The sequence below is a fragment of the Oncorhynchus kisutch genome, linkage group LG18 (assembly GCF_002021735.2).
Source record: "Oncorhynchus kisutch isolate 150728-3 linkage group LG18, Okis_V2, whole genome shotgun sequence".
NCBI classification, from domain to species: domain Eukaryota; kingdom Metazoa; phylum Chordata; class Actinopteri; order Salmoniformes; family Salmonidae; genus Oncorhynchus; species Oncorhynchus kisutch.
In genome coordinates, this window is record NC_034191.2 from 61,529,388 (window position 1) to 61,552,900 (window position 23,513).

Below are 23,513 nucleotides of genomic sequence, written 5' to 3' on the forward strand. Positions count from 1 at the left end.
ACATCAGCCATGTGTACCCATTTTGCGGCTTGTCACATGGCATGCATTGCCAACGCAGCCATAGGCTTACAGCATGTTGGCATTACTGGCCTTATGGGCATGTGCAAGGCACCCCTTATCATTGTACATCTGAAGCAGAGAATAGCTAAACTCACACTTTGTTTACACATACTTGAGTATATGTTGTCAATTTAAAATGATACAGGGAGAAAATATTTTTGAGGCTAACCATACCAGATTTTTTCTGGTAATCATGTGGTCCTAGAAGTACCACAGGTTTTTTGACTGAGACTATGGTCCTGTGGTAACTGAAACAATGAAAATGAGTTTAAACCAATAAAACCTATTGACTTACAGTACTGTCATTAAAAATACTATGGGGAAAAAAGATGACTGTTAAGAATGAATTGTAATAACAAAGGAATTATATTTATAAAGCACATGTAGTCAGCCCTCCATCTGGAGAGCTACTGGGTGTGCAGGCTTTTGATAAAGCCCTGAAACACTCCTGAGTCTGCTTACCAAGGTCCTTGTGGGCAGCTAAGTTTTAGAATGTGTTGTGTTAGAATGTTGCTGTAACAAAAGCCTGCACACCTAGTAGCTCTCCTGGAGGATGGTTGGCCACCCTTGATATAAAACATTGCAACATTACAACCAATACGACAACAGATAATCGAGTAGTAACAACTAGGCTATTATTACTAAAGCATCATTTCAGGTGAAATAGAAATCCATACCAGCGTTTGCCAACCTTGATACACTGATCCCTGATCTACTGGGTGAGCAGACTTCCATTCCAGCCCAGCTATGGTACACTTGATTATCAAGTGTTCTTTTTGATACGTTGAATCGGGTGTGTGAGTGCTGGGCTGGAACAGAAGCCTGCACACCCAACAGACCACCAGGAGCAGGGTTTGGCCTGCCCAGTTGTAATGGGGTTACACTTTGTCTGTGACTTTTAACTGTATACAACATTTGCTAACATAGGGACACATATAACCCATGGTATACAGGATATACCCTCAGCCTGAAGAGATATTCATTGGGACCACTTCATCTGCAGACAGGCTTTCACAGGTCTCCATATCTGAGAACAGAGAACATCACATAGAAGCAGGCTTAGACAGCACTAAATATTATGTTGCTATTATATTAGTTTTCCTTACTAGGGACTGAAACTGGAGAATCTTTTCATAATGTCCTCCCACAAAAGGATGGAAGCAAAAGTCATTCCGCTACCGAAGAATAGTAAAGCCCCCTTTACTGGCTCAAATAGCCGACCAACCAGCCTGTTACCAACCCTTAGTAAAGTTTTAGAAAAAATGGTGTTTCACCAGATACAATGCTATTTTACAGTAAACAAATTGACAACAGACTTTCGGCACGCTTATAGGGAAGAACATTCAACAAGCACAGCACTTACACAAATGACTGATGATTGGCTGAGAGAAATTGATGACAAAAAATATTGTGGGAGATGTTTTGTTAGACTTCAGTGCTGTTTTTGATATTATTGATCATAGTCTGCTGCTGGAAAAACATATATGTTATGGCTTTACACCCCCTGCTATATTGTGGATAAAGAGTTACCTGACTAACAGAACACAGAGGGTGTTCTTTAATGGAAGCCGTGCCAAAATAATCCAGGTAAAATCAGGAATTCTCCAGAGCAGATGTCTAGGCCCCTTACGTTTTCAATCTTCAATAACTGACCAGGTCACACCCTGATCTGTTTCAGGTTTCCACCAGGTGTCTCCTATTTTCCCCTATTATCCCCTGTGATATTTATATCTGCCCTTTCTGATTTTCTGTTGCCAGTTCATCTTGTTATGTCAGGTCTTACCAGCATTTTCCCCATTTCTCCCGTTCTCAAGTTTTGTTTTCTAGTCTTCCCGGTTTTGACCTTTCTGCCCGGTTTTTGACCCTGAGTCCGCATGCCACTTTGTCCCTGATTGACTTTGCCTTGGTTTACGAACCTTTACCTGCCCTTGACCTGTCCTTTGACCGCTCCTTTGTATAATAAATATTCTGAGAATCATACTATCTGCCTCCTGTGTCTGCATCTGGGACATATCCTGAGTTGTGATGCTAACATGCCTTTGAGTATAGCCAGTGTGTCTATGTATGTGGATGACTCAACACTATACACGTCAGCTATTACTGCGACTGAAATGACTGCAACACTTAAGAGGTGCAGTTAGTTTCAGAATGGGTGGCAAGGAATAAGTTAGTCCTAAATATTTCAAAAACTAAAAGCATTGTATTTGGGACAAATCATTTAAATTACACTAATAATGTGGAAATTGAGCACGCTGGTGTGACTAAACTCCTTGGAGAAACCCTGGATTGTAAACTGTCATGGTCAAAACATATTGATTAAATAGTAGCTAAGATTATGTCCATAATAAAGCGCTGCTCTACCTTCATAACAGCACTATCAACAAGCCTGGTCCTACGAGTTTTAGTTTTGTCACACCTGGACTACTGTGCAGTCGTGTGGTCAGGTGCCACAAAGACGGACTCAGGAAAATTGCAATTGGCTCAGAACGAGGCAGCATGGCTGGTCCTTGAATGTACACAGAAAGCAAGCAATAATAATATGCATGTCAATTTGTCCTGGCTCAAAGTGGAGGAGAGATTGAATTCATCAGTACTTGTATTTGTGAGAGGTATTGACATGTTGAAAGCACCGAGTTGTCTGTTTAAACGACTAGCACCCATCTTAAACACCCATGGAGAGGGGGCATGTCTTTTGGCGCCGGAGGGGATGGCTGACGTTTTTCGTGCTCCTAACCAACTGTGGTATTTTGTTACTTTTTTTGCGTTGTTTGTAACTTAAAAAAAAAAACTTATTTTGTAAATAATGTGGCTGCTAACTTCCATTATGACCGAAAATAACTTCTGGACATCAGAACTGCGATTACTCATCTCGAACTGGAAGAATAATTAGCTAGTGTAGGCTAATGCGATAAGCATGAGATTGTAAAAAATAATAAAATAAAAATGCAAATTAATTACTTAAAAATCATACAATGTGATTTTCTGGATTTTTGTTTTAGATTCCGTCTCTCACAGTTGAAGTGTACCTATGATAAAAATGACAGACCTCTACATGCTTTGTAAGTAGGAGAACCTGCAAAATCGGCAGTGTATCAAATACTTGTTCTCCCCACTGTACCTCAAGTAAGCTAGCTAACAGGAAGTTATATCTAGCTAATGATATTTGATTCACTTAGCTATAGAGTAAAGTTATCTAGCAAGCATCTTATACACAGTGGTCTACTAAGTGTAGGTAGCTAGTTAATGTATTTACATGAATAGGTTCTCCCACTGCCTCAGTTTTTTGGGGTCCTTAGAAAAATGAAATAATCTGCTTTTAGCTTGTATTTCGGCCAATTGTGAATAAAAGAGTGCAAGGGTGAGGGGTGAGCAGAACTGTGGCCTGACTAGAACAGTGGTGATAAGTGACCACTGCAAGGGTGAGGTTTGAAGAGGAGGGGTTGACTTTGACTAGTCTCTAGTGTGTTGATATTTGATTAAGGGAGGCTTGAGGAGGAAGAGTGCCACTTGATTTGTGCAGGATTGAGACATGACAAGGGGAAGGGACGTTTGAGAAGGAGGAATGAGAGTTCCTAATATGTATTCCGTACTACAACTTCCGCACGCTGCACGAGGTGGTACTTCGAAAGTAGGCAAAAATTGCTTCTCCAATATAAATCCCCGATCACACTCAATGTGAAGTCATGGTGACGTTGGCTTATGCCGCGTTCAAAACACCTTGGAACTCGGAAAACTCTGACTTCAGTACATTCAAGACATCTGGGGACCGTTTTGAAAGTTCTACCAACTCGGAATTCGAACTCGGGCCTCATTCTAAAGGTCGACTTTCTGACCTGAAGATCACTGAAGTCATGATTTCCAAGTTCCCGGTTGTCATGAACACAACATAGTTAAACTCACGTCGTCGTCTCGCGACAACAAATCAAAGGCAGATATACAATGTTTTTTAAAGGAAATTAAAACGTATCAGTTTTTCACTTTCATGGGGTTCGAGTAATAACATGTTCAACTACTTAAGACATTGGCTCGAATCTAAGTTGTGTCTTTAGATTTCTAGAAAACGAATAACCAAGGAAGATTGTTAACTTCTCTCATTGATTTCTCAAAAAACGGCCTAGTCAATTTGATCTGTTTCGCAAGAGTTCCAATAAGTCTCGCCTCTGGGTTTAGAAACCAGTAGAAACTCCGTGTTCCAAGTTTCGCTTCTGAACTTTTTTTGATTCCTCAATTCCGTATGGTCCTAAACGAAGCAAGAATAACAACAACCAGTCAGTATAATTTCGAAACTGACGTTATCCATATCAAGCTTAGGCTATAAATCGCCAAAAGAAACGCCAATGACTTGGTAACAAATCATTTTGAAAATATAGAATTAAGACAGATACTAGTCAGGTAGGAGATTCCTTGATAACGTTGGTCTGCTCCAAACTATTGTGGCGATTGTAAATATTGCATCAAGAAATCAAACAGGTCACTGATAGCATACAACAGTTTGCGTTTCGCACGTCCTTTTTTATTTTGACAACTCACATTTCTTCGAAAGGCAATGTCTAGAATGCTGAGCAAGGATCTTCCAGATATCGAGGTATAAGGCTACTTTATTATTCTGCTCTATCAAATACTGCTGTATCAGAAATTTTAATTCGCATTTTTGTTGCTGTGTCACTGTTATCACATGTTGCATGTATTCGATAACGAAATAAGTGTCATTATTGACCGTATAAATTACATTATTGTCATGTATTTATAATTCAAGTGCTTTACCAATACAAAGGGCTAGTTTTGGTATGCTTGTATGAGGAATAGATCTTTATGTTTCCCACTAAAACAGCTGTTGAAAAAAAATAGCTTTATCACAGCATCTACCCCATCATACTTGCAAGACAGTTAAACAATACTGCTAAGTTAACGTTGAATAATGGTTCATTGATATTTTGTTGTGGCAGAGATTTTCAGATATTTTTTTCACTGTGGACAAGAGGGATGCCTTGAAGTTATTGGGGCAAAGTTTATCCTGTGTGGGTGTTGGTTTGTTTTGAGTTAGTGTATGCAGTTTGTTGTTGTGATGTGTTTTGGAAATAATACAGTCTAATAGAATGGAATATAATGAAATGGGATATAATATTCACATAGACCTTATTGTTTTGCAAAGCAAACAAATGGCATATCATCTGTTGCTTTCTTGAGTCAAACCCAGGCAATGGATGTCTATTGCTGTATTGTTGGCTTTATGCTGCACCTGGTATTGAATCAAAACTAAATAATTTATCATGTTTCCATTATACAGGCCCATTTTTCTTCCAATTTATGAAATCCATCACTACTGTGTATGGAATTACTTAATCAATGAAATGATATACTTTATAATAAATACAATAACCACAAACACGCTTGCATATACGAGGAAGGGATCAGTCTAGGAAGTCCTATTTTACCAGGAGTATTTCTTATTCATTATGGACTGAATGTACAGTCTATTGCGATAATACCATACACAAGTGTTCTGTTCTGCTAACTAACACACCAGAGAGATCATGTGGACATCACATGGTCATTTCACTGTTCACTTCTGCCTGTTCCAGTGGAATGTGCAGGCTATAGGCAAGGGTCAACTTATCACTTCCTGAGACATTGGAGAAAACTTGCTGTTGTCTAATCCGTTGCTGTGTGTGTTGGGACTTGTGCATGCTTCTCTACAAGTGTAAACAAACATTACTTTGCAGCATGTAGTACATAATAATGTTTATGAATGACCTATGCTCCCCAAAGAGCAATTCATTTAAGCAAATAAGTCATGGCGTGCTCAATCTCACATGTTTAAGCATAATAATTGTAGCGTCTACAATTTGACCAAAAGGACAATAAAGGGTATTTTGATGATTGAGAAATCTAATGGCTTTAACTACTTGGCTAGTAGATAATTGAAAATGTGTTAACCATTAGCAAATGAAATGCATCTGAACTGCAAAGGTTTTATCCCTGAGTGAGCTCGGATGAATGTTTTGCTCTTGACACTGAGAGCCAATAAGTCAATGGGGTTTCCTGCTGAGGGAGGAGAGGGCTCCACGAGGTGGGGGTTATCCTGGAACACTAAACACTGTACATTTCTTGGAAGAGTTTCACATTGCAACTGGCTCTGTCTTTCCACATGTTATTTTTCCCAGGCTAGTGAGAGACTGGTGTGTTAGATCAATTTCATACAACAAGACGACAATGAACTATCAATGACTTTGTGGTTTCAATAGCCTCCACATCTATTAAACTGTTTACTTGTTCTTAGAGACAAAGTTAAGTAAAAATGTGGGTCTGGTTCAGCCATGTCAACATCCACTGTTCTCGAGGGTGGAATAAGTTGAGGAATCCTGGGTAGGATAGATAACTGAAGGTATTCCGTGTGCAGTTGTTAAGCAGAATATCAGGGTTGCTGTTGCTGTTCTATATCTATTTCCATGAATCCATGCAGTCTACTATAAGATTTCATCCTTTTGTATCTTTGGGTATTATTGGGCGGCAGGTAGCCTAGTGGTTAGAGCGTTGGGCCAGTAACCGAAAGGTTGCTAAATCGGATCCCAGAGCTGACAAGGTAAAGATCCCCCTGAACAAGGCAGTTAACCCACTGTTCCTAGACTGTCATTGTAAATAAGAATGTGTTCTTCATTGACTTGCCTAGTTAAATAAAAAAATATTCTAATGAGCTCTGCCCCAAAAACAGGAGCAAATTTGGTTGGACCGGACCAAATCTTTACCAATCGTAGATATCTATGTTTCACAAGTTTGGACATCACAGTACAGTAGAGAACAGCACAGCAAAGTACTGTGACTTGGTAAGGTGACTTGGTTAGGTTCTGAACGAACAGATTAATAACAAACAGATTAGAAAATGCTCAAACCAAGTTCATTCACTCACTGGGTTATACATCTGCAAAGACATGATTACATATACCCTCTTACCAGGCGGATTCAACTCTTTGCACAACTAGACAGCCAAGGCATCTCTGTTGCTAATCCTCTCACTGGTGTAGTCCTGCCTGACGCTAGAACCTTCGTGGGCGTGGACGTCCATGTGTGTGTTCCTTCTCACTTCATATGACCTGACCTCGGGATGAATTCCTCACCCCTCTGTAGCTGTCCTAACTGGTCAGTGACTCAAACCAGACTGTTGCCCTTTGCCTCCCTCTTTGGGAGCCATGATATTTACAGTGACAATAACATGTTTAACAGAATGTAAACTTTCTGCACTCCCCCTTGTCTCACGCAGTAACTTTCTATACACCTAGTTCTCATCCACCCTCCATTGACTCCAACACATACATTCCTTATACATGTAAAGTCATCAATAAGTTCTGGTATGGTAACATGAATATGTATATTTCAAGCTAGAATCCAGCAGTACAGTAAAGAAAAGTATAGTATAGTAGAATAATGTAAAATCGCCAACCAGAGCCTCTGTGAAGTGAATAGCAAAGCATCTTCCCCTAGAGCCAGTTAAATTTCGACATTATAGTGTTGTTTACCTGAAAAGATCTGATATTATTTAGCTTTTTAGCACACTTTAGTCGCTTGGATCGAGCTGGCTTAAAAAGCCTTGGTTCAACGCTGGACTGAGGGAATCTAATGGAACCTTTTATGAAGGCAGTAGCCACAGTGGAGTGCAGTAAGTCAAACCCTTCATTAGCATCTTTATTCAGGGACTAATGGCAACAGTGACGTGACCTTCTTCCTGCCTCTGCACTTAAAACCATCACTAAACTACTCCTGCCTGCCATTGGAAATGGCTTTTTAAATCTCATTATAATTGCCATCTCTGGTGCAATTAAATACTACATTTTTTTCTCCTGCTAGCCATCCCATCCTCCTGTCACATGTCTTATTTTAATATCCACGGACGGCACCCAGGCACTCATATCAGTTAAATGTGTAGCATGTCTTTTGTGTGTGTGCATGTAAATTATTAAAACCTAGCTGGATTTCTATTAGAGTTGATTTAAAAAAAAAGAAGAAAAAAAAAGAAAAGAGCTTGTGTTCCTGTATGGCTCAGTCGGTAGTAGATTAACACGGGTAATCGGGATCCCGAGAGTTTCCCGGGAACACGCTTTGTTTACATTTCTCGAAAAAATCAAATGACAAGACCCAGGAAATACATTTTAAAAAATGCCCCAATGTCGCACGAATGCAATTCCACAAAATACTCAACATGCGCAGCAGCAGATTAGCAAAACATTTAATGGCACATTATCCAAATAGGTTGTCGCGTGGAAGCTTTTAGCCTGCCGTATTTACTTCACACAAAGTCGCCATAAATTAAAAGCACACACATAATTGATATTGCTGGACTGTACAACCGTCACGAATGCAGTTAATAAACCCTACAGGAAGTCCCTACAGATAGCCTACAAAACAACATGTGCCTCTTTGAGCTGTCATTGTGACTCTTCAGGAACTCCCAAATTTAATAGGCCTATGCACAATTCACTACACAGGCATCCCTGTCACATACATGACGTCTGTGAACAATTCAGACAGGCATGAGGGAAAATTCTTTCTTCTCCTGTCCCACTGAAACCCAACATCCGGACTCCTGTCTTTCATGAAAATTCCCGTCTCTTGCTTATGCATGTTAAAATACCGCTCTAAAATGTTTCTCTTCTCTGCACTGTTTGGTATTGCTGCCCATATGAGAGCTTCGGTAGAGAATGTGAACAACAAACAGTATATTTTTTAAAACCGAGTTTAGATATTTAAACTATTCCCACTGTTCATTTCCCATTAACCATGAGCTGATCTGCTATCTGTATAATCAACTCGATTTAGCCAAGTATAGGAGATATTCTGGCATTCGTTGGAGGTTTTCTAGCAGGCTTAGCAACTTTGGACATTTGACTTTGTTGTTTGACTGCTGTTACAAAGTTTGTGTGCTATACTCATTTTATGTGATGTCGGCGCTCCTGTCTGCCCACACTAGTCGCCGCTCAACTCCATAGTAAATTGTGAAGTTGAGTTTAGTCGGTTATGTCGAGATCGCTACTGCTGAATTAATTTAGGAACATGATAACGCTCTGAATTTGTGAATGGCCTGTTTCCCAATTCACAACATTGTCCTTGGCAATCAAAGATAGTTACTTTATCATGACTAAATATCAGTTTAATTTGCTCAAATCTTTACATTGTGGCGCAGCCAAGCCGACATGGTGGGCAGCACCTCTCTTATTTGGGGCGAACCCTGGCATAGTGACCATATCTTGGTTTTGAACAGCTTTAAATGGGCTTTTTTTTGTTGCTATTTCTTGGGACTCTCTGGATAATTATGAATTATTCCCGGTACTGAAACTTGCTAGATTTTCGTGAAACTCTGAAACCATAGTCTGTAGAGCATGGCGCTTGTACGGCCAGAGACGTGGGTTAGATTCCCGGGGAGGGACGGCAGGGTAGCCTAGTGCCGCAGGGGGCGGCAGGGTAGCCTAGTGGTTAGAGTGTTGGACTAGTAACCGAAAGCTTGCAAGTTCATATCCCCGAGCTGACAAGGTACACATCTGTCGTTCTGCCCCTGAACAGGCAGTTAACCCACTGTTCCTAGGCCGTCATTGAAAATAAGAATTTGTTCTTAACTGATTTGCCTAGTAAAATAAAGGTAAAAAATATATACTGCTAAAAAAAATAAAGGGAACACTTAAACAACACAATGTAACTCCAAGTCAATCACACTTCTGTGAAATCAAACTGTCCACTTAGGAAGCAACACTGATTGACAATAAATTTCACATGCTGTTGTGCAAATGGAATAGACAACAGGTGGAAATCATAGGCAATTAGCAAGACACCCCCAATAAAGGAGGGGTTCTGCAGGTGGTGACCACAGACCACTTCTCAGTTCCTATGCTTCCTGGCTGATGGTTTGGTCACATTTGAATGCTGGCGGTGCTTTCACTCTAGTGGTAGCATGAGACGGAGTCTACAACCCACACAAGTGGCTCAGGTAGTGCAGCTCATCCAGGATGGCACATCAATGCGAGCTGTGGCAAGAAGGTTTGCTATGTCTGTCAGCGTATTGTCCAGAGCATGGAGGCGCTACCAGGAGACAGGCCAGTACATCAGGAGACGTGGAGGAGACCGTAGCAGGGCAACAACCCAGCAGCAGGACCGCTACCTCCGCCTTTGTGCAAGAAGGAGCAGGAGGAGCACTGCCAGAGCCCTGCAAAATGCACATTTGCGGCCTGCTGGAGGTCATGTGTCTGCTCAACCAGTCAGAAACAGACTCCATGAGGGTGGTATGAGGGCCCGACATCCACAGGTGGGAGTTGTGCTTACAGCCCAACACCGTGCAGGACGTTTGGCATTTGCCAGAGAACACCAAGATTGGCAAATTCGCCACTGGCGCCCTGTGCTCTTCACAGATGAAAGCAGGTTCACACTGAGCACAAGTGACAGACGTGACAGAGTCTGGAGACGCCGTGGAGAACGTTCTGCTGCCTGCAACATCCTCCAGCATGACCAGTTTGGCGGTGGGTCAGTCATGGTGTGGGGTGGCATTTCTTTGGGGGGCCGCACAGCCCTCCATGTGCTCGCCAGAGGTAGCCTGACTGCCATTAGGTACTGAGATGAGATCCTCAGACCCCTTGTGAGACCATATGCTGGTGCGGTTTGCCCTGCGTTCCTCCTAATGCAAGACAATGCTAGACCTCATGTGGCTGGAGTGTGTCAGCAGTTCCTGCAAGAGGAAGGCATTGATGCTATGGACTGGCCCGCCCGTTCCCCAGACCTGAATCCAATTGAGCACATCTGGGACATCATGTCTCGCTCCATCCACCAACGCCACGTTGCACCACAGACTGTCCAGGAGTTGGCGGATGCTTTAGTCCAGGTCTGGGAGGAGATCCCTCAGGAGACCATCCGCCACCTCATCAGGAGCATGCCCAGGCGTTGTAGGGAGGTCATACAGGCACGTGGAGGCCACACACACTACTGAGCCTCATTTTGACTTGTTTTAAGGACATTACATCAAAGTTGGATCAGCCTGTAGTGTGGTTTTCCACTTTAATTTCGAGTGTGACTCCAAATCCAGACCTCCATGGGTTGATAAAATTGATTTCCATTGATAATTTTTGTGTGATTTTGTTGTCCGCACATTCAACTATGTAAAGAAAAAAGTATTTAATAAGAATATTGAATTCATTCAGATCTAGGATGTGTTATTTTAGTGTTCCCTTTATTTTTTTGAGCAGTGTATGTAAAAAGAAATGTATGCACGCATGACTGTAAGTCTCTTTGGATAAAAGCATCTCAAAATGGCATTTACAGTACATGTCATATTATTATTATTATTTTTATAGAAATAGGTATGATTCTTATGGTAGCAGAGCAGACCCTATGTCTTTCCATAACCTGGTTGTCTGGGAACACTGACTTGCAAATGATGGGTCCAGGCTAGCTATGAAGTGTTATTGAAAGGATTTAGGCTGCCTTGGAAGATCCTCGTATTAGTTGGGTTTTTGTCTGAGTGCTGAGGTTGCTTATGAGTTGCTTACATGGTGTAGGAATTGGACATCTACATTATTTATTGTTTTACATTTAATCCATGGCATCCTCAAGGGCCAATTGGGGCCAACAAAGATAACCAGCTCAGATCTTTAAAAGTGCTATTTGAGGATGTGTATTGTAAAACTATTATTGAATGAGGCAGTTTCAGTCCCAGTCAAAGAAGCATATTGTGGTGAGATAAACAGCTAGAGGGAGTTTATGTAAGGCGTTTGCTGTGATAATCTTCAACATCTTGCTGAGTGTACTAGGTACGTGGAGGCACTGGTATCATTTCAAACATACACGCCCAGACAAGCACATCTCAGAAGTGACACCCAAACCGGTGGACCGGTAATTGCACTCCTGGCCAGGTTTGCTCAGATTGCGCTTTTAATCAATCAACGAAGCAGAGATGATCCTTGGGCTTGTCAGAGAGAGAGGCAGAGAGAGAGGCAGAGCTTGAGAACAGCCAGCCGAGACTGTGTCCTCTCCTTTTCCTCCACTGCACAATTTACTGCCACCTCTGTACCCTAGGGGAGGAGAGCAGTCTCACCTGATCACATGTGACCCCACTGTCTGCTGCAATCTCCGTCTGCAAACTCAATCCCCTCTGTGGAGTTCATACCCTAGCCCCCCCCCCCCCCCCACACACAGACACCAGGCAGGGCTGGCTTGGCTTGGCTTGCTTACACACCCAGATAGCATGTGGCATATTGAACTTTTTTTTCTTTCCTTCTCCTCTCCTCATTACCCCTCCCTCCCTCTGCTTCCATCCTTTCCTCAGAGAGCCTCAGATAAGACCTGAGACTAGACTCACTCGGTCATCAAGCCCTGATTTCTTTTACACTTCATTTACCTTCTGCTTCTGTGCTAATTGTTTTCCGAGCCTCAACATGGCCAGGGACACTTTTCAAAGGCCATGTAATGAGCCTTTGGCACATAGTGCCCATTACCAAAATTAAAGCCTGTTACCGTAGCGAGCGCATGGTTTGTTTCAGGCGTCCACAGTATTCGTCTGTCTAACACACGTACAAACCTGTCTGTCCCTCACTCCCTCTTCCTCTCTCGCTCTTGCACACACACGCACAGACACACACACATGCAAACACACATACAAACTCACACATGAAACACACTAACAACAATCACACGGTAATGGCAGGAGCCTTTACCAGGGGATGTCTATGCTTTATGAACTGTTGTCGTTGGTTGCCTGGTTTGTTTAACTTGGTGCTGCAATGCCAGGAAGTGAGTGCAACTGATCTGTACTCTGGGATTAGTTTCTTTCACTGTAGCTGGCTCAGTCTGTAGGGGCTAGCAGATGGCCTGTGATAGTCTATTTCATCTCTTTTGATTCAGTGTCTTTTAGGTCTGGGAAGAGAATACATGTTGAGTTTGGTGGGAAAGACTGTTACTCTGATGTCAAGAGAGAATGTAAATGCACTATGTACAGTTGAAGTCGGAAGTTTACATACACCTTAGTCAAATACATTTAAATTCAGTTTTCACAATTCCTGACATTTAATCCTAGTAAAAGTTCCCTGTCTTAGGTCAGTTAGGATCACCACTTTTATTTTAAGAATGTGAAATGTCAGAATAATAGTAGAGTGATTTATTTCAGCTTATTTCTTTCATCACATTCCCAGTGGGTCAGAAGTTTACATACACTCAATTAGTATTCGGTAGCATTGCCTTTCAATTGTTTAACTTGGGGTTGAGGTCAGGGCTTTGTGGCGATCCTCTCCAATATCTTGACTTTGTTATCCTTAAGCCATTTTACCACAACTTTGGAAGAATGCTTGGGGTCATTGTCCATTTGGAAGACCCATTTACGACCAAGCTTTAACTTCCTGACTGATGTCTTGAGATGTTGCTTCAATATATCCACATCATTTTCCTTCCTCATGAAGCCATCTATTTTGTGAAGTGCACCAGTCCCTCCTGCAGCAAAGCACCCACACAACATGATGCTAACACCCCAGTACTTCACGGCTGGGATGGTATTCTTCGGCTTGCAAGCCTCCCCCTTTTTCCTCCAAACATAACAATGGTCATTATGGCCAAACAGTTCTATTTTTGTTTCATTAGACCAGATGACATTTCTCCATAAAGTACTATCTTTGTCCCCATATGCAGTTGCAAACAGTAGTCTGGCTTTTTTATGGCAGTTTTGGAGATGTGGCTTCTTCCTTGCTGAGCAGCCTTTCAGATTATGTCAATATAGGACTTGTTTTACTGTGGCTATAGATACTTTTGTACCTCTTTTCTCCAGCATCTTCACAAGGTCCTTTGTTGTTGTTCTGGGATTGATTTGCACTTTTCGCACCAAAGTACGTTCATCTCTAAGAGACAGAATCCGTCTCCTTCCTGAGCGGTTTGATGGCTGCATTGTCCCATGGTGTTTGTACTTGAGTACTATTGTTTGTACAGATGAACGTGGTACCTTCAAGCTTTTGGAAGTTGCTCCCAAGGATGAAACAGACTTGTTTGTGTCGACAATTTTTTTTTCTGAGGCCTTGGCTTATTTCTTTTGATTTTCCCATGATGTCAAGCAAGGAGGCACTGAGTTTGAAGGTCTACCTTGAAATACATCCACAGGTAAACCTCCAATTGACTCAAATGATATCAGTTAGCCTATCAGAAGCTTCTAAAGCCATTACATAATTTTCTGGAATTTTCCAAGCTGTTTAAAGGCACAGTCAACTTAGTGTATGTAAACTTCTGACCCACTGGAATTGTGATACAGCGAATTATAAGTGAAATAATCTGTCTGTAAACAATTGTTGGAAAAATGACGTGTGTCATGCACAAAGTAGATGTCCTGACCGACTTGCCAAAACTATAGTTTGTGAACAAGACATTTGTGGAGTGGTTGAAAAACAAACACGTTTTAATGACTCCAACCTAAGTGTATGTAAACTTCCGACTTCAACTGTATTTATGTGTAATTATTTGGGATACAGTCATTGTATTGAATTTGAGGGCCAGCAAGGCCAACAGGGAAAAATAGAATTTATTTATATAGCTGATATATTTCAAAGTGCTGTACAGAAACCCAGCCGAAAACCCCAAACAGCAAGCAATGCAGGTGTAGAGGCACGGTGGCTAGGAAAAACTCCCTTGAAAGGCCAAAACCTAGGAAGAAACGTAGAGAGGAACCAGGCTATGTGGGGTGGCCAGTCCTCTTCTGGCTGTGCCGGGTGGAGATTATAACAGAACATGGCCAAGATGTTCAAATGTTCATAAATTACCAGCATGGTCAAATAATAATAATCACAGTAGTTGTCAAGGGTGCAACAGGTCAGCACATCAGGAGTAAATGTCAGTTGGCCTTTCATAGCCGATAATTCAGAGTATCTCTTCCGCTCCTGCTGTCTCTAGAGAGTTGAAAACAGCAGGTCTGGGACAGGTAGCACGTCCGGTGAACATGTCAGGGTTCCATAGCCGCAGGCAGAACAGTTGAAACTGGAGCAGCAGCACGGCCAGGTGGACTGGGGACAGCAAGGAGTCATCATGCCAGGTAGTCCTGAGGCATGGTCCTAGGGCTCAGGTCCTCCGTGTGAGAGAAAGAAATGTATTTATCTGTTATTTTACCAGTTAAATTGACTGAGAACTTTCTCATTTGCAGCAATGACCTGGGGAATAGTTACAGGGGAGAGGAGGGGGATTAATGAGCCAATTGTAAACTGGGGATTATTTGGTGACCATGATGGTTTGAGGGTCAGATTGGGAATTTAGCCAGGACACCGGGGTTAACACCCCTACTCTTACGATAAGTGCCATGGGATCTTTAATGACCTCAGAGAGTCAGGACACCCATTTAACGTCCCATCCGAAAGACTGCACCCTACACAGGGCAGTGTCCCCAATCACTGCCCTGGGGCATTGGGATATTTTTTAGAACAGAGGAAAGAGTGCCTCCTACTGACCCCCCAACACCACTTCCAGCAGCATCTGGTCTTCCATCCAGGAACTGACCAGGACCAACCCTGCTTAGCTTCAGAAGCAAGCCAGCAGTGGTATGCTGCTGGCATAAAAAAAGAGAGAGAAAGAGGGAATTAGAGAGAGCCTACTTAAATTCACACAGGACACCGGATAAGACAGGAGAAGTTCTCCAGATATAACAGACTGACCCTAGCCCCCCGACACATAAACTACTGCAGCATAAATACTGGATGCTGAGACAGGAGGGGTCAGGAGACACTGTGGCCCCATCCGATGATACCCCCGGACAGGGACAAACAGGAAGGATATAACCCCAACCACTTTGCCAAAGCACAGCCCCCACACCACTAGAGGGATATCTTCAATCACCAACTGACCATCCTAGGACAAGGCCGAGTATAGCCCACAAAGATCACAAGGGGGGGCGCCAAACCAGACAGGAAGATCATGTCAGTGACTCAACCCACTCAAGTGACGCACCCTTCCTAGGGACGGTATGAAAGAGCACCAGTAAGCCTGTGACTCAGCCCCTGTAATAGGGTTAGAGGCAGAGAATCCCAGTGGAGAGAGGGGAACCGGCAGGCAGAGACAGCAAGGGTGGTTCGTTGCTCCAGAGCCTTTCCGTTCACCTTCACACTCCTGGGCCAGACTACACTCAATCATATGACCCACTAAAGAGATGAGTCTTCAGTAAAGACTTAAAGGTTGAGACCGAGTCTGTGTCTCTCACATGGGTAGGCAGACCATTCCATAAAAATGGAGCTCTATAGGAGAAAGCCCTGCCTCCAGCTGTTTGCGTAGAAATTCTAGGGACAATTAGGAGGCCTGCGTCTTGTGACCGTAGCGTGGAGCAAGCCCATGTAATGCTTTGCAGGTTAACAGTAAAACCTTGAAATCAGCCCTAGCCTTAACAGGAATCCCGTGTAGGGAGGCTAGCACTGGAGTAATATGATCAAATGTTTTGGTTCTAGTCAGGATTCTTGCAGCCGTATTTAGGACTAACTGACCGGTCACAGAAGACTTAACGTCGACAGACAGGACATGAGCTGTGTAACTCCTGAATGTAGGAGTTGGTGGATAAAGTTAGTGAGTGGATGAGTGGATAAATGTAAAGCTATCTTAACATTTTCGCATGCTAGAGAGTGAAAACCCAACAACAGTAGACTGATCCCAGATCAGTTTGTGCTATCTTATCAACTCCAACGTTTGTGGCGAACAGCTCAAACATATTTTGGACCAGGCTACAACAGCAGACTTAACTTAAAGGAGAGACACGACACAACCATGTTGGCTGGAAAAAGAAACGGTTGGTGCCCTTGGTGTTCTGCTCTTGTTGGGTGACATGAATACATGCATGACTTAGTGAGTGTACATTATGGCACCACACCACCACTGCTCTTATGTCTCCACACAGACTGGCCAGGCTGTGCTGTGTGTGAGGTCACACTGGGATCCCACTGCTTTATCTCATTGTCTCAAGGAGAAAGCTTTATGTCTTTAACCCCAAGTCTACAGCAAGCAGCTTGTCACCTACTCTCATTATGGGAATGGTATGGATAATCTGTATGTGGCTGTTTTGTGCTGAAACTGTATTGAAATGGCGTGCTGTGTCGTGACTGGGTCGTCAGTGCAAAGGAACGAGAGTTCATGTGTGTGAGAGTCCTATCCTATCGAAAAGGTACCGTTTGCCCTGCAATACAGACAGTACACAACCATAGCTGAATAGATTAATATTTCTGTTGAACGTGCCATTTTTTTATTGCACTGTTTCTCCTCATAAAGGAGAACAAATTATATCCTTGGCCTATATTTAATATTGCTGACCCAAAGGCTGTTGCTCTATCTCTCTAACTGCAGATCAATATGTGGAAATTCCTTTATTGATTCCAGCAGAAGAGTAAGGATTACAAGCTAGCTAGTTACCTTGGAGGTTCCTCGGACAACCTGATGCTGTAACTTGTCACTTTGATCTTAATAGCGAGTCTTGTCGCACATTAGTTAAAAACTTTATTTTCAGTGGCTGCCACGATTTATCAGCATTTCTGTTTCTCTCGTCTATCATCCTTGAAATCCAACTTTTCCCACATGGTGACCTCTGACATCACCTATTAAGGAAATTACCTCAAACTGCATTTTCGGCAATTAAATACAAATACAAAACATTGTTTAAAAAAGCAATCTATTAATATGGTAGCCTAGTGGTTAGAGCGTTGGACTAGTAACTGGAAGGTTGCAAGTTCAAACCCCCGAGCTGACAAGGTACAAATCTGTCGTTCTGCCCCTGAACAGGCAGTTAACCCACTGTTCCTAGGCCGTCATTGAAAATAAGAATTTGTTCGTAACTGACTTGCCTAGTTAAATAAAGGTAAAATAAAATAATAAACACTCATTTGTTTTCAAGCCTGATAGCCGTACTTTTAGTTTATGCTTGACACCGCTTGTTGGCCATTAGCCAATCGGGCGATTCTCAACTTTTTCAAAGCACGTGAAAGCATCCAACTAGTATTTATGACTTCACAACTGCTAAATGCCCACCTCATACTTGGAGTTCAAGGATGATAGACCAGTTTCCCACCAGTAATTACCAGTTGGAGTGCCATTCAAATAGATTTTTCCGAGTTGTATGTGTTAAAAATAGAGAATGATAGAAATATCATCTTCATACCTGTATATATCCCATTATGGCGTCTGTGAGTGCACTGGCAGCTTCATTGAGGCCATCTCCATTTTGAAGTAGTCCGTTTTTTCTTCTATTATTTCTATGAGTTGGCAAGCAAACTGAAAGTGTGTATACTGCCATCTAGAGTGTGTTGTTTGAACATGTATAATGCCAAGTATGGCAATTTACTGCCACCTACAGTTATGGAATGTTTGCTTACAAGTATAATTCATTGGCACCACTCTATGGTGGTAAATTCCCACTTCCCTCTAGGTTACGAACACAGCATTATTAGCGGGGCAGTTGTGCCTGCCCTTTTCTTTCCTAATCAATAGTTGCTTCATTTTGTGCAATAAATTACTTTGACCTTCATGTTGTTGCTATTTCATACCTCCTAGGACTTGTCATGCAAGATGTATGCCCATGCTGAAGCTCCTGGGTATGCAAAGCAGTGTGTGTGTGTGTGTGTGTGTGTGTGTGTGTGTGTGTGTGTGAGTGAACCCTATTAATTATATTAGTATCAACTCTATTGTTTAATTCAGAAAGTAGGCTTCACCTCCGAGTTACATCTGGAGGCATTAGCTAGCTAGCGCTAGCTCAGTAGCTTACCTTGTTTTTGTGACCAACTCAACATTCTTTACTCCAATCTCAGCTGACTCCTTCTTGCCTACTCTGTCTCTCTCTCTCCTTCTAGTTTCAAAACTATATGGCTGTAGTCCGGTGAGTCATTTTCAAAAGAAATGAACTCGCACACAGCTATCTGGTGCAGTCAAGTGGCTCAGCATTCCAAAGGTATTCACCTGTTTCTACGTCAAGCTAGGACAATGTTCTATTTCATGTTTTCATGGCCCACGTTCAGCTCAGCAGTGTGTATATAATCAATTACATCTCCAATTTACAATGACATATCAGATTAATACATATATGCACTACTTATTATGTATACAGTGGGCTACAAAATTACTGGCAATGTACAAACAATACTTAAAAAAATATAAACAATATAATTATATAGATAAACTCAAAATACCAAATGTGAGAAATACTGTACTTTATTCATGTTTCAATGGAATCCACCAAAATCATTTATTGATTTAATAAAAAATCAATGTCCTCCAAATCAAGGTTTCACAATTAATGGCACCCTTAAAGATTATTGTAAGTAACATCTACCAAAATTAATCCAGGAATGAAATGAGGTAACACACATGCAATAGCCCTTTGTCATCCAACACCATGATGAAAACAAAAGAACTGGCAGTTCAAAAAGGACAGATGGTCTTAGACCTTCATAAACCTGGTAATGGCTACAAGAAGATCCACAAATGATTGAATATACCACTGAGCCCTGTCAGGGCAATTATTAAAACATTCTAAAGATATGGAACAGTTGAAAACCTCATGGGTATAGGACACAAATGCATTCAGGATAGGGTGGAGGATGGTGAGAGAAGCAACAAAATCCCCAAGAATCACTGTGAAAGAATTGCAGGCCTTGGTGGCGTCTTGGGGTCACCAGGTTTCAAAAAGCACCATCAGACGTCACAACCACAGGCTCTTTGGAAGGGTTGCCAGAAGAAAGCCTTTTCTGACCACAAGACACAGATGAGAGTGCTTGGAGTTTGCCAAACGTAATTTAAATTATGACTGGAAGAAGGTGCTCTGGTCAGATGAGACCAAAATTGAACGTTCTGGTCAGATACAGCATCAGCATGTTTGGCGTCGTTACAGAGATGCATACTAGGAGAGGCACCTCATACCCACGGTGAAATATGGTGGTGGGTCAGTGATGTTTTGGGGCTGTTTTAATTCCAGAGGTCCAGGGGTACTGGTTAAGATTGATGACATAATGAATTCCACAAAGCATCAGGCAATTTTGGCTGACAATCTGGTTGCCTCTGCCAGAAGGCTGGGACTCGGCCATAGGTGGACTTTCCAACAAGACAATGACCCAAAACATACCTCAAGATCCACACAGAAATGGTTCTGTGACAAAATCAATGTTCTGCCATGGCCATCTCAGTCGCCAGACCTCAATCCAATCGAAAACCTGTGGGCTGAGTTGAAGATGGCAGTTGATAAGCGCAAACCCAAGAATGTGAAGGATCTTGAAAGTATCTGCATAAAGGAATGGTCCAAAATCCCTCCAAATGTGTTCCTTAACCTTGTCAAACATTACAGGAAAAGACTCCATGTTGTTATCCTTGCCGGAGGTGGTTGCACTAAGTACGAAATGAGGAGTGACAATAATTATGAAATCTTGATTTTGGTGAAATTTATTTTGTATTCATTAAATAATTGTATGATTTTGGTTGGTTCCATTGAAACATTAATGAAGTACAGTATTTGTTGGTATTTTGAGTTTCTCTATAATTATATTGTTTTTATTTTTTTAAGTATTGTTTGTACATTGCCAGTCAAGGGTGCCAGTAATTTTGGAGCCCGCTGTATATATATTTTTTATGAAACATGGCCTTTTTAAAGATTTTTAAAGCAGTTTTATGACGATGAGACTACTATGGTTATCAGAATATAATTTGAGCCAAACTACTATGGTTACCAGAATATAATTTGAGCCAAACTACTATGGTTACCAGAATACAATGTGGACCGTGACTGCTTCCATGCATTGCATAGCACATGGCTTGTCCCTGTCTTAGTACATAGTATAGCTAGCTAGTATATCCTACACAGTTCTTTGGTGTCTGATACTGTGGTGGGTTAGCGAGTAGCTATTCTGTATCTCCCTCTGCCTCCCTAGGGGTATACTACGGAGCAAGCTAGATCTACTCAGGGTTTTCTAAAGCTAGCTAGCTTCAGTTAGCTTTCCATTCCAGTATAGACTTGATCCGTACTACGACGGTGGATATTGCTCGTCCGCCTGTCGCTAACTCTAGCAGGTTTTTAACTGTGCATGCATGTCGCACGTGGCTCGTCGAATGCCAAACTCTTCATTGAGACGATGCTAAAACAGTCCGTGCCACATTTTCACCTGTGCCTAAATCAAAATGGAAGACCAGGTTTCTTGCAAATTCAGTTTAGAAGTGCAGTCTTTATTTTGTGCTTATTAATGCACAGACACCTGTTGTTACTAAATGTGTAATGTGATAGGTATTTAATAATAAAAAAAATATACATCCAAAAACACATTTGAAAAATACAATATTTAATCCGTTGTCTTCTTCAAATGAAGAGGATGATGATGCAATCTTTGCAAGATTGAGGGAATAATTTCATTGGTCGTCAACTCGCAGCTCAGACACTTCATCCATGACAAATGTAGTGAGCCCTGAGTTAGCCTAACCCGTAGCTAGTTAGATCTGAAGGATTCGTTGCCATAGCAATTTACCAGGCTAAAATGTGAGCCACATTTACGGTACCGGTTATCCAAAGTTGACCAAAGTTACCTCGCTAACTCCTCTAACTACATTCATAGTATAGGGCTCATGTCTCATGCCTCCAAGTCTTAGCTTGTGCTTCTCAGGTCCTCACTCAGCCCACCATGTTAATCACTGCTTCCAGTTTGTGATTTGCCCATTCCCTGTGTCCATCATATACCCCCGCCCTCTTTCCTCACCTCCCTCACACCCTGGTTGATTTCCTCTGAGGGCTCGGTCTGCGTTTGCATACCACCGGCCGTTCTGCCTGGCCCGGGCACTTTATTGATCTTCCATCTGTTTGGGGCCCAGTGTGATCAGTGTAGAGTGTGAAAGCCAGACACACGCAGGCAGGCCAGGCAGCCTTCTCTTCCTCCCCAGCGGACACATGCGTACTGATGCAGCCAACACTCACAGATGGGCCTTGGTTCCTTGGTTTAGACGAGGCCTTCTGTGCAGAGTGCGTTTAGCGTGGAAGCAGGTCCCCAGTAACTACCCTGCAGTGAGAAAGGTCGCACAAACAGTAGGGGAGGTGTTCTCTTGTGTTGTGTAGACACCGGGTGTTTGGGTGACACACACGGCACATGCGTGCACACATTCTAACACACACTTGACGTGATCATGAGTCTTTTAGGATGTGATCTTAATGGATACAAGTACTGAGCAGCATTGTCAGTTTACTTTAAACAGTAGGGGTACGCTCTGTCTGACTGTTTTAGTTACATGTAGAACCACTGTGAATAAGAGGACGTGTAAAAACACTTGATATCTTAGGGACTATCTCTGGTGTTTAGGCCTAGTAGGTATTGATCTAAGTGTAGTGTATGGATGAATGCCTAGTCCTCTTGTAAGCGTTATTGATCCCACTGGCCCAGATGTGTAACATTTGACTTCGCAGAGAAAATCCTATAGCAGCATACTAATAGCATCAACTGTGTATTTATTGAGGGATGATACATATGTTAAACCCTGCTGCGGGTCCATTCACAGGGATGCATGTTGTTAACCTAGTTTTTGCTATGGTCAGCTATGGCAATGAGAACTCTGCTTTTCTATGGTGCAGGCCAGGGCATCTGGGTTGTGTGCTGTAGGGAAAACTATTTAATACTATTTAAATACTACACTGAACCAGTAAGAACACCCAGTGTTCGTTTATGTTGCAGAACATTTTGCTACGGTGTGCCTTACTGAACACTACCCTGCTTCACTCAATCTAGATTTAAACACCATAGGATTAACCCTGCCTAGTATCCATTTCCCTGTTATTATTCTTCATTTAACCATTTAGCAACCACAGTAGATTAGCCCCTGTCAAACATGGTTAGTGTTTCCTGCAACCCTGCCTGGATCTGACTGCCATGGATCTGTTTCTCTTGTACATTTTCCACTTGAGGAGACCAGGTCAATACAGGGCTGTAAATGGGGTTCTCTGCTGGAGATACAAACACTGAGACAGGTCTATATGCAGTGAGGGAGGGTCTATTTAACATTGAAGACATGGTAATACGATATGTTGTTTTTGTTAATCCTGATATTTCTTTCTGTCGCTCTGTTTAATACATCATGTTGGAGACCCAAACAGTTTAGGCATGTAAACGTTTCTGGTGATACGAGAGTCACAGTTGTTGAATCTAGTATGTTGTGTTCTAATGCATGTTTGGTAGTGCACTGTTTCTGGCTAGTCAGATTCTTGCTAATCTGGTTAGGTTATTGTTCACAAGAACGTTTGTTAATTCATTCTATGGCAGTTACTCTCCCACCTTTTTGTCCTGCTTCTCCTCTGGGTGTCAAGTACTAATTATGTGTGTTTGTTCCAAATCTTTTGGAACCACTTCAAACCCAACTGCCATGCGTTCTAAGTTATGGCCGATCTAATGCTTCTAGATCAAAGCAGTTCTGACACGTTATAGTTGTAAAGGGTGGATATAATATAAACATAACTATTTTAATAAGATACA

At 42.1% G+C, this 23,513-nt stretch overlaps 1 protein-coding gene across 1 annotated transcript in view; it reads left to right on the forward strand.

Moving 5' to 3' along the window:
• The first annotated feature begins 3,990 nt into the window (after positions 1 to 3,990).
• The window catches only part of dpyda (dihydropyrimidine dehydrogenase a), a 244,741-nt gene continuing 225,218 nt past the window's right edge, over positions 3,991 to 23,513 (forward strand). Inside the window, exon 1 of the mRNA XM_031796432.1 lies at positions 3,991 to 4,645. Within this exon, the coding sequence (XP_031652292.1) occupies positions 4,607 to 4,645 (39 nt within the window). The 5' untranslated portion in view covers positions 3,991 to 4,606. The remainder of the gene's footprint in view (positions 4,646 to 23,513) is intronic.